At 38.7% G+C, this 13,438-nt stretch overlaps 2 protein-coding genes across 3 annotated transcripts in view; one reads left to right on the forward strand and one right to left on the reverse strand.

Moving 5' to 3' along the window:
• LOC109436574 (uricase) overlaps positions 1 to 184 on the reverse strand; it is a 28,446-nt gene extending 28,262 nt beyond the window's left edge. Inside the window, exon 1 of the mRNA XM_019715248.3 lies at positions 53 to 184. Within this exon, the coding sequence (XP_019570807.3) occupies positions 53 to 160 (108 nt within the window). The 5' untranslated portion in view covers positions 161 to 184. The remainder of the gene's footprint in view (positions 1 to 52) is intronic.
• A 95-nt stretch (positions 185 to 279) lies between these two features.
• Positions 280 to 12,404, forward strand: DNASE2B (deoxyribonuclease 2 beta). 2 transcript variants are annotated; one of them, XM_088791247.1, is made up of 7 exons: positions 280 to 444; positions 617 to 980; positions 3,897 to 4,074; positions 7,397 to 7,478; positions 9,806 to 9,967; positions 11,381 to 11,578; positions 11,925 to 12,404. In XM_088791247.1, exons 2-7 carry the CDS (start codon positions 871 to 873, stop codon positions 12,272 to 12,274), a joined length of 1,080 nt encoding a protein of 359 aa, XP_088647373.1. In that variant the 5' UTR covers positions 280 to 444; positions 617 to 870; the 3' UTR covers positions 12,275 to 12,404. The 2 variants fall into 2 exon arrangements, with proteins under 2 accessions (XP_088647373.1, XP_019570801.3); XM_019715242.3 differs by having other exon boundaries at positions 280 to 980.
• The last annotated feature ends 1,034 nt before the right edge of the window (positions 12,405 to 13,438 follow it).

Here is a 13,438-nt window from a genome sequence, read left to right on the forward strand (position 1 = left end):
CATATGCCTATCTACCCATCCCTCCCTTCCTCTAAAAAGAGAATGGTCTCACCTTTTTATAGTTGTTATGATAATGGGCCATTTTCTCTTGGCCTTTACCTTCAGATTCAGTTTCAAGAATGAGAAAGAATAGTTTGGGTAAAACAGATGTTTGTAACATTTTTTTATTGGACCTGAAGAGTGAGCGGTCAATATGTTTACCTGATTGCATCACAGCCAATTGGATACGAAGACCTCTGAAGTAAAGCAGCATGTTAACTGGCTAAAACCAGGAGGTGGAGAGGATGTGTAAACATCTTTGGTGAACTACAACTGAATTTGCTCTTCCTTTGAAACAACCCTTTGAAGCACCCTTTAGGAACTGTTTCTTTAAGATAGAGACTATTACAAGTGAACGATCCTAATTATTACTCAGCCATATGTTTTGTCAGTTTTGTTTAATAGGTGAACCACAGGCATTTGTTGTCACTCATACAGAGACAATCATATGGGGGGAAAAAGAAAAATATTTAATTCAACATGGACTTATCAGCATGGAATTGCCCTGTCTACTGAACTTCATACTACAAAATATTCACTCCAAGGGGTTAACTACACATCCTTTTTTTCTCTCTAGGGCTTTTTGATGACTTTGCAAAACACTCAACAATTCAGCACAATGGCATCTGCAGTCACGTTGGCATGTGGTGACAGACTCACAGGATTACAGGGAATTCTTCCCATTCTGAAAATTCGTGAACCTTAAATAGCAGAGGTAAGTGGAATCAAATGTTAGAGCTGCCACAGCCTGAGAGAGACTTGAAACTCAGACTCTACAATCTGTGGGGAAAGTTTCCCGCTGTGGCACAGAATAAAGACGACAGGTAGAAAATGACAGCAAGACTTCTAAGAAAAACCCTGGCTTTGCTCTTCCTTGGCCTCTTTGGGGTCCTGGAGGCGACAATATCGTGCAGAAATGAAGAAGGTAAAGCTGTGGATTGGTAAGTAGATGAAATGGAAGGATTGGTGCATGCAAATATTAATAGAAAGCCAGAGTATCAGAGGCGAATTGATTTACTGTGAAGTTCCTAAGGAGACTGCCAACCCAACTCTCCCCTTAAAAAGAAACGTGGAGTACAGCATTGGGAATAGAGTCAATGGAATTGTAACAGCTATATATGGTTTCAGAGGGGTAGTAGATTGGGGGAGGCAGGTTATTGCTTTGTGAGGGGTATAAATGTCTAACTATTACACTGTTTTGTACACCTGAAACTAATGAAAAAAAAGAATAAAAGAAAAAAAGAAAAAGAAAATTGTACTTCAAAGCAAAAAAAAAAAAAAAAAGAAAGAAGGAAGGAAGGAAGGAAAGAGGGAAGAAGGAAGGAAGGAAAGAGGACAGAAGGTGGATTGTGTTTTTCTGACACTGGAGCTTGCGCTTCTCCTTATGACAATGAGAAAGAAAGAGGGCATGATCGTACACAACACTATTTGGTTAACCTTGATAATACTAGGTAGCACAGGTAGCTGTGGGAATGGGAGGTAGGTCACTGGCCCCTTGCATGGTGGCAAAGAGACTAAACACAATATTGTATCATAGTCATGGATTCCCCTAGAGCTTTGATCACTTTTTCACTCTTTAATTCGGATATTTTGGTTTGCCATTATGGTTGGCGTCAAGCTTTGTATAAATAAACTTCAGGCTAAAGAACATAGGCATACTCACTCAGTCTCTCAGCAAACAGTTACTGAACTCCTACCAGGCCCTGTACAGACTTTTGAAAATACAAATATAAACAAAACCTAGTTCTTGCCCTCAAGGAGCTCGTAGTTATGTGGTAAGGGTGTAGATGGGCACTGGGGAGCATAGAGCCCCAACGCCTTCTCTAAGAAAGTAGTTTGGAGCTAAGTTTTAAGAACACATATGAGTTAGCTAGAAAAGCAGTGGTGATGCAAGGCCAGTTTGGGCAATAAAGAAGCAATGAAGAGGTTCAGAAGCAAGAAGCAATGGGAAAGTTTGGAAGCAGTATTGCTCACACTTCAGGAAAATGCAAGGAAATGTCAGAAGGTGAGCTTAGAGAGATAAGGGAGGGCCAGATCATGAAGGCCTTCATGTACTGAGCTGCAGGGTCTGAACTTGACCTTGAAAGGGAGCTCCCAAAGGGCTTCAGACAGGGAAGTGATGCGGTCAGATATGCATTTTAGAAAACCCACTGGCAGTATTGTGAAGGCTAGCCAGCTGGGGACCAGTCTAGAGTCATGGAGACCAACAGGACCTTTGCAGCATTAACAGGTGAGAAGAGGTGTGGACCCAAGTTAGAGCAGTGGTCGTGAAAATACAGAGGAAGAAGCACTCTGAGAAGACTTAGTGATGGATGGGCTGAGGGTCATAGGAAAGAGGGAGAAGTTAAGAAAGATTTTTGCGTTGCTGGCTTCTGTGACTGTGTGGATATGTTCCCTCACAGCAGAAGATGAGGAGATTTAGAGTGAAATTTTATAAACTTGGTTTCAAAAACATGAAGTTGAAGGTGTCTGGCCTCAGCATAGAGGTCTAGGCTAGAAATTGATTTGAGAATCTTCAGCATCTAACTGGAGATGATCTCCCAGGAAAAAGATTTAAAAGCACTAGTTCTCAACTGGTGTGCCATGGCACACGGACAGGGCACACACCCTTCACCAGTGGGCCATCAAATCATGATCAGTATATAAAATTTATTTTTGCCTCAACTGAATGGACGTATTACTTAGCAATAGTCATCTGGAGGATTCTCAGCTGAGCAGACAGTGAGACACAGACGTCATAAGCTGCTGCAACTTATTGTGAAACTTAAAGGGCAGAGTATCATAGTCGCCTCCAAAGAATAATTTCTCACTTCCTGTCACATGTGAGGACATTGCCCTGAGAGTGAGAAAGCATGGGAAGGGCAGGAAAGAGTTTAGTGAAATAGAAGCATAAGACTGAAGAGAACCAAATAAAGCGTGAGAAGTTTTTATGGGCAGTTGAGACACTATTGTGTGGTAATCGTGAATGCATTACAATGTTTGCTTCACTGTGAGTGATTTGAGGGTTAATTATTGGGTTTATGCTATTAGAGAGTACTTGTCTAGACACGGGTGATTTTGCCCTCAAGGGACTTTCAACAAAGCTGGAGACATTTTAGATTGGCACAACTACGGAGTACGACTAGCATCTAATAGGTGGAGGTCAGTGATGCTACAATACACACGACAGTCCCCACAACAAAGGGGGGCCCAAAATATGAATACAGTACATTGAGAAACCCTCAGCTAGATGATCCAAGGAATTCCCAATGCTATATGGACCCAGTCCCCTTTCCTCCCTGTGAGATACCCAAAGGCGATATCCAAATGAGAGACAATAGTAAAGGAAAGCAAAGTGTCTACTGAATTAGCCGGCCTTGGGCCTGAATCCTCAATGCATAGCATTCTGATACACTGAACTGAAGAATGTGGCTGAGGCCAGAGGCTCAAGGGACCCTCTACCTACCCGGAAGGTAGACCCAGCCGGCCAGTTGCAAAGGTGAACATGCCAAGCACCAAGGGCAGAAGAGAACACATCCAAGACCTCTACAGTCCAGGTTGGGGCCTTGGCCTTCTCCCCACTCTAGCCACACGGACTGTGGAAACAACAGAGAGAGGCATTCTCCATGTACGCGGACTTCCTCTTCAGGGGCCCCACTCACCACGCCAGTTAATGTCTTAGAATGTGTCCAGTCAGGTTTGCATTTCCTTCTCCGGAAATGAGTAAGAATAAGGGTGAAAAAAACAGCAAAGAGCTTGAGCATATCCCTTTCCTTAGAAGCTTATTGTGAAACGTAAATAAAATGATGTATTTAAATGCTTACCACAGTGACTACAGTCAATAAATATTAGTCATTCATAATTATTTCCTTTGCTAGGTTTACCTTTTATAAGTTACCTAAATACCAGGACAAGGAAAGTGGAAAGATTGGGTTAGAGTACCTATACCTAGACTCTACAACCAGAAGCTGGAGGCGGAGTAAGCAACTAATGAATAGCACCAAGAGTGTTTTGGGAAGGACATTAGAACAGCTGTATCAAGCATATGCCTCCAAGGTATGTTATAGTTAATTATTAATTTGAATCATATAAAATGCATAAAACAGAATCCTAAGCTTCCAAAAGATTTTAACTGCTCACCTACTCACCCCCCAACCCTAACAACTTGAAATAAGCTAGCTCAGAATCTGAATTAATCGGAGCAAGACTTTAGGAAATATGTCATCAGACGCTACAGCAATGCCAAATTATTGGTACATTTGGCACCATGTCCAATAGTACCACTGGGCAAGATGTGAACTAATTGCATATTGAAATCTCTTGGCTGCCAAATTGTGCCAATTTGCTCAGTACTTGCTATCTTATCCCTCTAGTGGAAATATTTACAATAAACTACAGATCTGTGATCCATATGCCAGGAGTTATATATGGGCTGTTTATGCCATGGTGGTTATGAGTGGTGGTGACATAAGTAAAGGGTCCCACACAGTCTTCCTTTTACTTACTCTTTTCCAAAATGGTAGGTTGAGAGCTAGGACTCTAGTTCAAGACCCTAGAACCAAACTGCCTGAATAGAGATGCAACCTGCTATCTGGACTTCATCAGGCAGTGAGCTAACCAGCCAAAGAGACCTCGGTAAGGAGGCCTGCTGGCTGTATGCGGGCAGTCCCCCAACGTTACAGACACCATCTGCTGTTCAATGGCAAGATACGCTTTCCAACCATGGGTGACAAGTAAAATCGAACAATAATTAATATCCAGTTACACTCATGTATGCATTCCCTAGCAACAATTTATAGAGAAGTAAATATATAAAGTGACTCAGCACTTACAATGTGCTAGGCCTTTACATATATTAACGAATTTAATCCCCATAATAAGACTGTGATAGACTCTAGCATGACTGCACATGTATATTTGAGTATTTACTCAAAGTATGCAGAGAGCTGTCACCATGTGTGCTGATATTCACTTTATTTCCTTACCATTGGGATCAGCCTTCAGAGCCAAGTTACAAAGTCAAAACTTATTTGTACGCTGTTTGAACCCCTGTGATATGCCAAGCACCGTTCTAGGTGCTTTAAAAATTATTTAATGTCAGCAACAACTCTGTTTTGAATTAATGGATTATTGTGTAAAATGAAAACTGCTTCTACTTTCCACGGTTAGGGATAAAGACCCCCAGAGCACAGCCCAGCAGGAGAAGATAAACAATTACAGTGTTCCCTTCCTCGTCTCAGAAACTGGCAGGAGCAGCGGGGAGCAACATTGCAAACCTCTGTCATTTACCTTAGTTGGGGCAGATGGTTCTTAACTTGGCAGAATGGAACAATGACTTTGGAGCCTCAAACGTAGCTCCAGAGCCAAGAAGGGCAAGAGAGCTAAACTGCTCTGCCATATAAAACGGGGTACATGGGAGGTAGGGATTAAAAAGTATAAGAAATATAAAGGGAGATGGGGGCAGGTCAGCATGATAATGTAACACCAGTCTTTGTTCAGACCTTCAGTGAAACATGTTCACACACAATGCCTTGAGCGATGGATTTGAGGCAGAAAATGACAGTAAAGAGGCTGATTTCCAAGTCTGATTGGCACGGAGCCAAAAGAAGAACAACACTAGTGGGTGAGATCTAGGTGAGATTAGGTGCTTTTTGGAAAGGAAAACTATGTGCCAGAAGTGACCATGAGAACATAACTCCCCACTGTCTCATCTGGAATTGAACTTCTAACAGAGTAGAATGCTAGATCAGGTCAACCGGTTTTAAATTTCAAATGTCAAGGTGACCCTGGCCATCATGCGGGTTGTGTTTAAAATTGTTTCCTTCTTTTGCCTTTGTAAGTAAGAACCTTCCATACATGTTCATAATAACACCTATCAAACTATTTTGCAGTTGTCTGTACTTGCCTGTCTGTATCACTTGCTAGAATCGGGGCAGAGGCTCCAGTCCTCTTCTTCAACATCCAATAGTCAAAATAATACCCAACGTATGTATTAAAGGAATGAAGCTGTCCAAAGGCAGATGCTGACGCCTGCCTATTCTTAAATCTATGATCTTTCCTCTGTATCCGAGAGCCTCTCTCCCACTAGGGCTGCAATCCATACAAACTTAGCTGGCTGTTCCACACCTGGTGAGAATAATAAACTTCATCCATTATAAGAATACAGTTTCTCATTGAATCTTCCCAGAGCCCCTCCATATTGTACCCCAAAGACACACAATGTCCTCATTACCACATTCACTACAAGCTTATAGAATGACTAACCGTCAGAGTTCTCCAAAAGAGGATATGAATGCCAATGGTAGCTATGGTCAATTATGGAAAACGGGGGTAAGAGAACAGCTTCGTTTCATGAATCTTCTAAAGCGCAGTGGCCAAGAACGCTACACAGATTACGTTGTACATTTTTTTACAAATGTTTTTAGGTTACATCAAATAATTAAGCAACTGTAAGAGACTCCGTTATTATCTTTTTTCTGTGAGAAAAGTAAGGGCCATTTTTAAGGAGGTAGGTTGTCCTTTTCTGCTTTTAATTACGTCACTGACGTTTTTTAATATTGACCTCATTGGCTTCAGTAGAAGTCACTGCATCGTGACACAAATGAAATGAAACCACACAGAACAAATATAAGCAAGTTTCCAAAACATGACAAAGAGATACTATCAAAATAATAGCTTCATTTTGACTCAGAGATTTGGCCAACTGTTTGGAGAATTTACTAGTATTTTGCTTACCAGAGGAAGTCCAATCTCACACATTCAATTTCACCATTTTTTTCTACGCAGGGAAATACCAAGTTAGAAAGGAGAAATGACACAGAAAGGGACTGAAGAAAAATCCTCCCTTATCAGGGAAGTAGAGGGAGCAGAGAATGAAGAATCCTGATTAAACACAAAGCTATGACCAAGCAGTGAAGCACAAAGTAGGCAGAGAAAATCAGATCCTGACAACCAGTTCTGCATTGTGCCTATAATATCAATGGAAAAAAGCCCAGATGTAATCCTTGGCTGGTTGTTCCTACTTCATTTCCTGAACAAATATTTAAGAATTTCTTTATTATACACTGGTTGTCAAATCAGAAACGTGGGTCCAAAACAACCAAGAGAAATAGGAATATTGCCCTCATATACACATCACAATGCATAGGGCTCCTGCCACACAAGACAAAGTCACACATGGTTGAGAATGGACATCCTGTCCCTTGTCTTGCATGTCACAGAATTCATAGTGATGGGGAAGCTGCTTATCAGGGGAATGGATGACTTCTCCTGTGAATTAATGACAGCTCTGTATTGCAGCCCAGGTAGCTGGTAAAAATGTTGTGAGCATTTGTGAGTGGAAGATTTATGCCATTATAACCCTAATATGTTCCTGCAGAATAACAGCACAGCATATCTAATGTACAATGATGGAATCCCCAAATCTTTGAATTACAGCCGCAAGTATGGACACGCCAAAGGTATGAAAGTTTCTTTCCTACTAAAAATCAACATTTCTTAAACATTCCATTGTGAATATTCTTACATTCCACACTAAAAAGATACCTTTCCTTTTTAATGATTTATTTTGAGTTAACAAATGAGATGATTTCTATAGCACGAGTTATAATTACATAATTTGACTTGGTAGTCTCCTTTTCACTTTCTTAACATATTTTTTCATATATGCTTTTTATAACAGAAATCCATGCACTGACTACTGGAAATAACCAGTCAGTCTATATATATATATATATATATATATATATATATATATATATATATATATATATATATATATAAAGGCGTGTGTGTGTATTGAGGTATAATTTACATAAAGTAAAATTTACTCTTTTAGTGTATAGTTCCCTTTGAAATAAGCATTTTTGAAATTTTATTTTTAATTAGTTTTTACATTATAGTAATTTTTGTTATGTATCTTTTTAAAATATAGTGTAGTAACTTTTATATAGTAACTTTTGGTATTTTTCTATTTATAAACTATGTATATGCATGTACATGTGTTGCAGTTTTAAAAAATTCAAAATGCCAGTAAGCAAAAATAAATCTGCAATCTTAATACCCATTAGATAATCAAAATTAACCCTTTCTACCTTTTCTGTAACACATATTTTAAAACATGTTTATAAAACTAATGTTATGACTATTTTTCAACATTTTCTTCAACTTTATATATTATGAATGACTTTTCATGACAGTAAGTATTTAGAAGGTTCCAAAGTCAAATGTCTTCAGGGACAGGCAAGTGATGTCAGCAAGTGAAGTAGGCTGAACTAGCAGATAACTGGAAAAGTGGAGAGTACGTACTTGTTCTAAAGGGGCAGCTACTACTCAGCGTGACTTATAGGAATGCAATTTTTCAGAAGACGTTGAAAATTGGTATTTGTTAGAAATCTCCTTAGTTTTTAAATGTTGGCAATGAATTCAACATTTTAAAAACACTCTGCAAGCATAATAATATGTATTGTGGGCTGGATTTGTCCTGTGGGCTGCCAGTTTGCAACCTGTGATTAAGAAAATAATTTGTAATGGTGGTCAAATGTCATGAGCTTTGAAAGCTTCTGATTTAGTCAACTTGGCCTCCTGATGGTCCTATTTGCATGGAACCCAATAATTTTTATAACATGCCACATTTTCCAACCTCTCTTCGAACAACCTCCTACCACCACTCTCACTCAATCCTGTTTGTTATTACAAGGGTTTGGAAAAAAGACTGGAAAGGGAATGGGGCCCTGAGTCATGCGGGGGAGTTCTCTGTGCCAACAGGTGCCCTGACATCCTGTGGCATTTGTACAAGGAGGGTAGGATTACAGCCAAACAGCGCACTCATTTACGCAGAAAAGAGCCCCTGAAAGTCATCCAGCTCAGTTAGGTCACCGAACTTTGAACATTTTCCACCCACATACTGTTATTGATTCTATACACACCGAGAGAGAACTAGAGTGCTTCCCTAAACTGTGTTTTTGAAAGAGAAATAACTGGCAGGCATTTGATTTCCACTTAACAATAAGGCAAACATGAATGTTTTATGTTTGCATGGCCTTATGCAAATGGGAAAGTCTAGTTAGCATACCAAACTACCCTGATGTATTTATAAACACAGAGATAGTCATAAATAGTCATATTGGACAGGGTTCTTTTTGCCAGGTCACAAGATGATGAAAATCTTTCTGTTTTCTTCCTTTCTGGCTTTCATGTTATTTTGCTCTTGAGATATTTTCCTAAACACAATTAACTACGATGCTTGAGCATGGCTTTTCTCTTTGCCTCTTTTGTTGGGAATTAGGTGACTCTTCCATAGATAAATGAGCATCTCTTTCTTACAACAAATTAGTGCAAGTACATTTCTTCATTTGATGTTCTCTCTTTCAACTGTTTCTTAAGCTTTTGAAAAGAGCTTAGCTGCTTAGCAGTGAAGACATACGAGTATATATCTGAAGCTTCCCAGGTAACTACATAGTTTAACAAGGTCAAATTCCAATTTCTCAAATTTGCATTCTGCCAAAACAAATTTTCCTTGTGGTTCCAATGAAATTCCTCTGAACCCTTCACAGGGTGGCTGTCTGTGATCCCCTTTTGTGGTGGCTATGATCAGTAATGGGACAATGTAATGTGTGCCTGAATTGGTTTTAAAGAGTTTGAAAAAATAAGCATGATCATTGTAATTATCAGCCTAATAAACTATTAGCCCAAAGGGTAAATGGACTTAAATGTTGCAACTTTCAATTCTGTTTTAAAAAGGAGCTTTGTTTTTCCAATTTATTTGTATTGACTCTATCTTTGGTAGGTTTACTGCTGTGGAACAAAGTCCAGGGGTTTTGGCTGATTCATTCTATTCCTCACTTTCCTCCAATTCCTGAAGAAGGCTATGAGTATCCGTCCTCAGGGATACGATATGGACAAACTGGCATCTGCGTAACTTTCAAGTACAACCAGTATGAAGCAATAGGTAACATTAGAGTGTGGAGGGAGGGAGGGAGGGAGAAAGAGAGAGAGAGAGAGAGAGAGAGAGAGAGAGAGAGAGAGAACAATGTTGAAGAAGGGATTTGGGATTATTAATAAATTTGTCACTTGATTTGTTTCTCTAGTCATAGACCCTCTGATACCTAAATTCTAATATTGGCTTTGCCATGGTGAGACCTTGAGCAAGCTCACTTACAGGACTTTGGTTTCCCGGTCCTTCAATAAATTCTATGAACTTGATCAGGGTAGTAGTTAAAAATGTTTACAGGGGCCAGACAGGTAACAGAAATGAGTGAAAACAATGGATATTGTATGGGCAGTGGGGATAGTGACAAACTGGGGTGTTGACTATCCCCTAGCTTCCCTCAAAAGCTTTAGCTCCATCATATTGTAGCTCAGCAGGAATGTAGACCTAATCGTTACAGAGCTCCATATTTTTCAAGAGTAACCAGAAATCTGTGGGTGTGTGTGTGTGTGTGTGTGTGTGTGTGAAAGAGAGAGAGAGAGAGAAAGAGAGAGAGAGAGAGAGAGAGAGAGAGAGAGAGAGAGAGAGAGAGAAACTTCCTACTTTTTAAATGTGGTCTCAATCTTATTTTTTTAATTATGTAAATTGCATATTGCCTGTAGGCCTCCAACCTGACCCCTCTCAGCCCCCAGATGGTATTCCTTTGAGAGCTCAAGCTCAAATGGCCCAAATACTTAGATTTGGAAAACTGTGGTAGGGGAGGAGGAGAACACTGTTTTACCAATCATTTTTACTTAGGTAATTGCTAAATAGTGGCAAAGTGTGACTTGCTTTTAGAGATAAGAGGTTTAGAAATGTTTTGCATCCATTTTTCATTTTATAAGCAAGGATGTCTGAGTCAAGTCAAACCCCAGTCTAATTGGTGGAGTTCATGTAATGATTAGACAGCTGAACAGCATAGAGATTAGCTGTGCGTGTCGATGAGTCACTCTTGAAACTGCATGGTTGGTACATGGAAGCTCTCTACCTTTGTATATGTGCATATAGGAGAGGAAAAAAGAAACAAAACAGTCTGGGCTCCAAGGCCAGACTGCCTGGGTTTGAATATCAGCTCCATCGGTTACAAGCTTTATGACCTTGGGCATGCGAAATAAATTTTATGTTAATTCATCTATAAAATGAGGCTAATGACAAAAGAACTTACCTAACAATAAGGATTTATTAGTAAATACATGTAAAACTCATAGAACAATGCCTAGAAAGTAGGAAGTGCTCAATAAGTGTCAACTATTTTAATCAAAATTATTTGAAGGTGTTGGCTTGAAGAAGGGAATATTTTTGTTTTGTTTTTTAACTCATAAAAGATCTATATTATCAACAAGATTTCCATTTGTATCTTAATTCTGAATTTTTCTTGATTGTTTCTTGTTTCAGATTCTCAGCTCTTGGTCTGCAACCCAAACATTTATAGCTGTTCCATCCCAACTACCTTTCACCAGGAGCTCACCCACATTCCCAAGCTGTGTGCCAGGTCCAGCTCATCAAACATCCCTCGCCGGCACCTCACCACACTTCAGTCAGCCCAGGGACAAAAATTCCTCCATTTTGCGAAGTCTAAATCTTTTCCTGATGGTATGAAAGACCATCATTAAACAATATGTTATATAAATCTGCTGTTGGACTCACTTTGGATTTTGTAGAGGAAATATTCTTATTATTCAGGGGAAGATGTAGAAAAGAAGGGAGGAAAAAAGACATTTTCAGACACCAATGTCGTTTTAGTTAATAGTAATAATTTTTTATGTGCATGACTTTAGCATTTATAAAATATTCTCTCAATCACTATTTCAATTATGTTGTTGTTATTATGCTTATGACATCCACATATCAGGGGTGAATGATGATGTCCATTCCTAAGGATATTTTCAGAGACTTATCTAAGTACTAACCTCACTATCTCTCTTCTTATAAACTCTAGACATTTCTGCAGCCTGGATGGCTCAACAGTTGAAGACACACTTGTTAGCAGAAACTTGGCAGCGAAACAAACCAGTGCTTCCTTCAAACTGCTCCCTTCCTTACCACGTCTATAACATCAAAGCAATTAAGATATCTGGACAATCTTATTTCAGTTCTTCTAAGGATCATGCCAAATGGTGTATTTCCAAAAAAGGCGCCAGAAATCGCTGGACATGTATTGGAGACCTAAATCGGAGCCCACACCAAGCTTTCAGAAGTGGAGGATTCATTTGTACCCAGAATCAGCATATTTACCAAGCATTTCAAGGATTAGTTTTATATTACGAGAACTGTAACCAAACTTGGTGAAGGGACATATGTACTATCGTTTTGAATACTGACAGTAGGTCTTCTTCCATTAGTTCTATTTTTTATATATTAAAGCCTGTAAATGTACTCATAGTCCACATATCATTGAGTAAAACGCCTTTCTCCAATGTTTACCATCTCATCTTCTAATTAGTGGCAACTTATCTACTTTGCATTTATATTCCCTAAACATAAACTATTATATATAACTAAGAAAATGAAAAGAATGAAAGGAAAAATATTTGTTCCAGATTAGTCAACTCTGTTGTTCATGGATTGACTGGCCATCTCAAAGATTAAATTTCAGCTCCTTCACAGAGACTTCCCTGACTCTCCTCCCCACTCCCTTTTGAAGAAAAAAAAATCTATATATATATATATTCTTCCTACTATTTAGTCATATTCCTCTTAAAGTTCTTTCTTGCTGGTTTATGGTTAAGTAATGTCATTCTTATAGCTGCTACTTACTAACTATATATCTTGGGCCATTCACTTGAACTCTCTGAGCCTTGGGTTTTCTTATCTATGAAATGGAGATAATATCTGGGTATGTTTGAGCACTTAGCACAGAGCCTGACACAGAGCTGACACTTAAAAATACTAGTTGAATTTGAATCTGATCCTCCCATCCCCACCCAGCAAGAAAAGAAAAAAAGTTTAGAAATGAGTAATATGTTTCCAAAAAAATTTTTAAGTCAGATTAGGAGAAGGAAATAAAACAGCATCTAAGTGCAACCCATGTATTTAGGTGAAATAAAGAAGTATAATATAAAGAAACCAGAATCAAATCTAATAATCTTAATTCCAATATGTTTCATTTTCTGTAATTCTTATCACTAAACATAACTATTATATAAATGAATAATAATAAATTTGTATTAAGTACTAATTACTTAATAAAGTTTGAGATATGATTCCCAATTTCAAGAAGCTTACAATCTAGCAAAAGTAATCCCAACAATAACTAGAACTAGGACTTATTGAGTATTTATTATGTAGTAAACACTGAACCCGCATTTTATTTAATCTTTATAACAATGCTACACAATAGGAACTGTTGTTATCCACATTTTACTGACAAAGAAACTGAGGCCTACAGAGTTTCAGAAACTTGCCCTGTGTTACAAAGGTCTATCTTACCTCTAAGGCTATGCTCTTAACTTC

This window comes from Rhinolophus sinicus, chromosome 14 (assembly GCF_057876585.1).
Source record: "Rhinolophus sinicus isolate RSI-liver-muscle chromosome 14, RSI-T2T, whole genome shotgun sequence".
Taxonomy (NCBI): domain Eukaryota; kingdom Metazoa; phylum Chordata; class Mammalia; order Chiroptera; family Rhinolophidae; genus Rhinolophus; species Rhinolophus sinicus.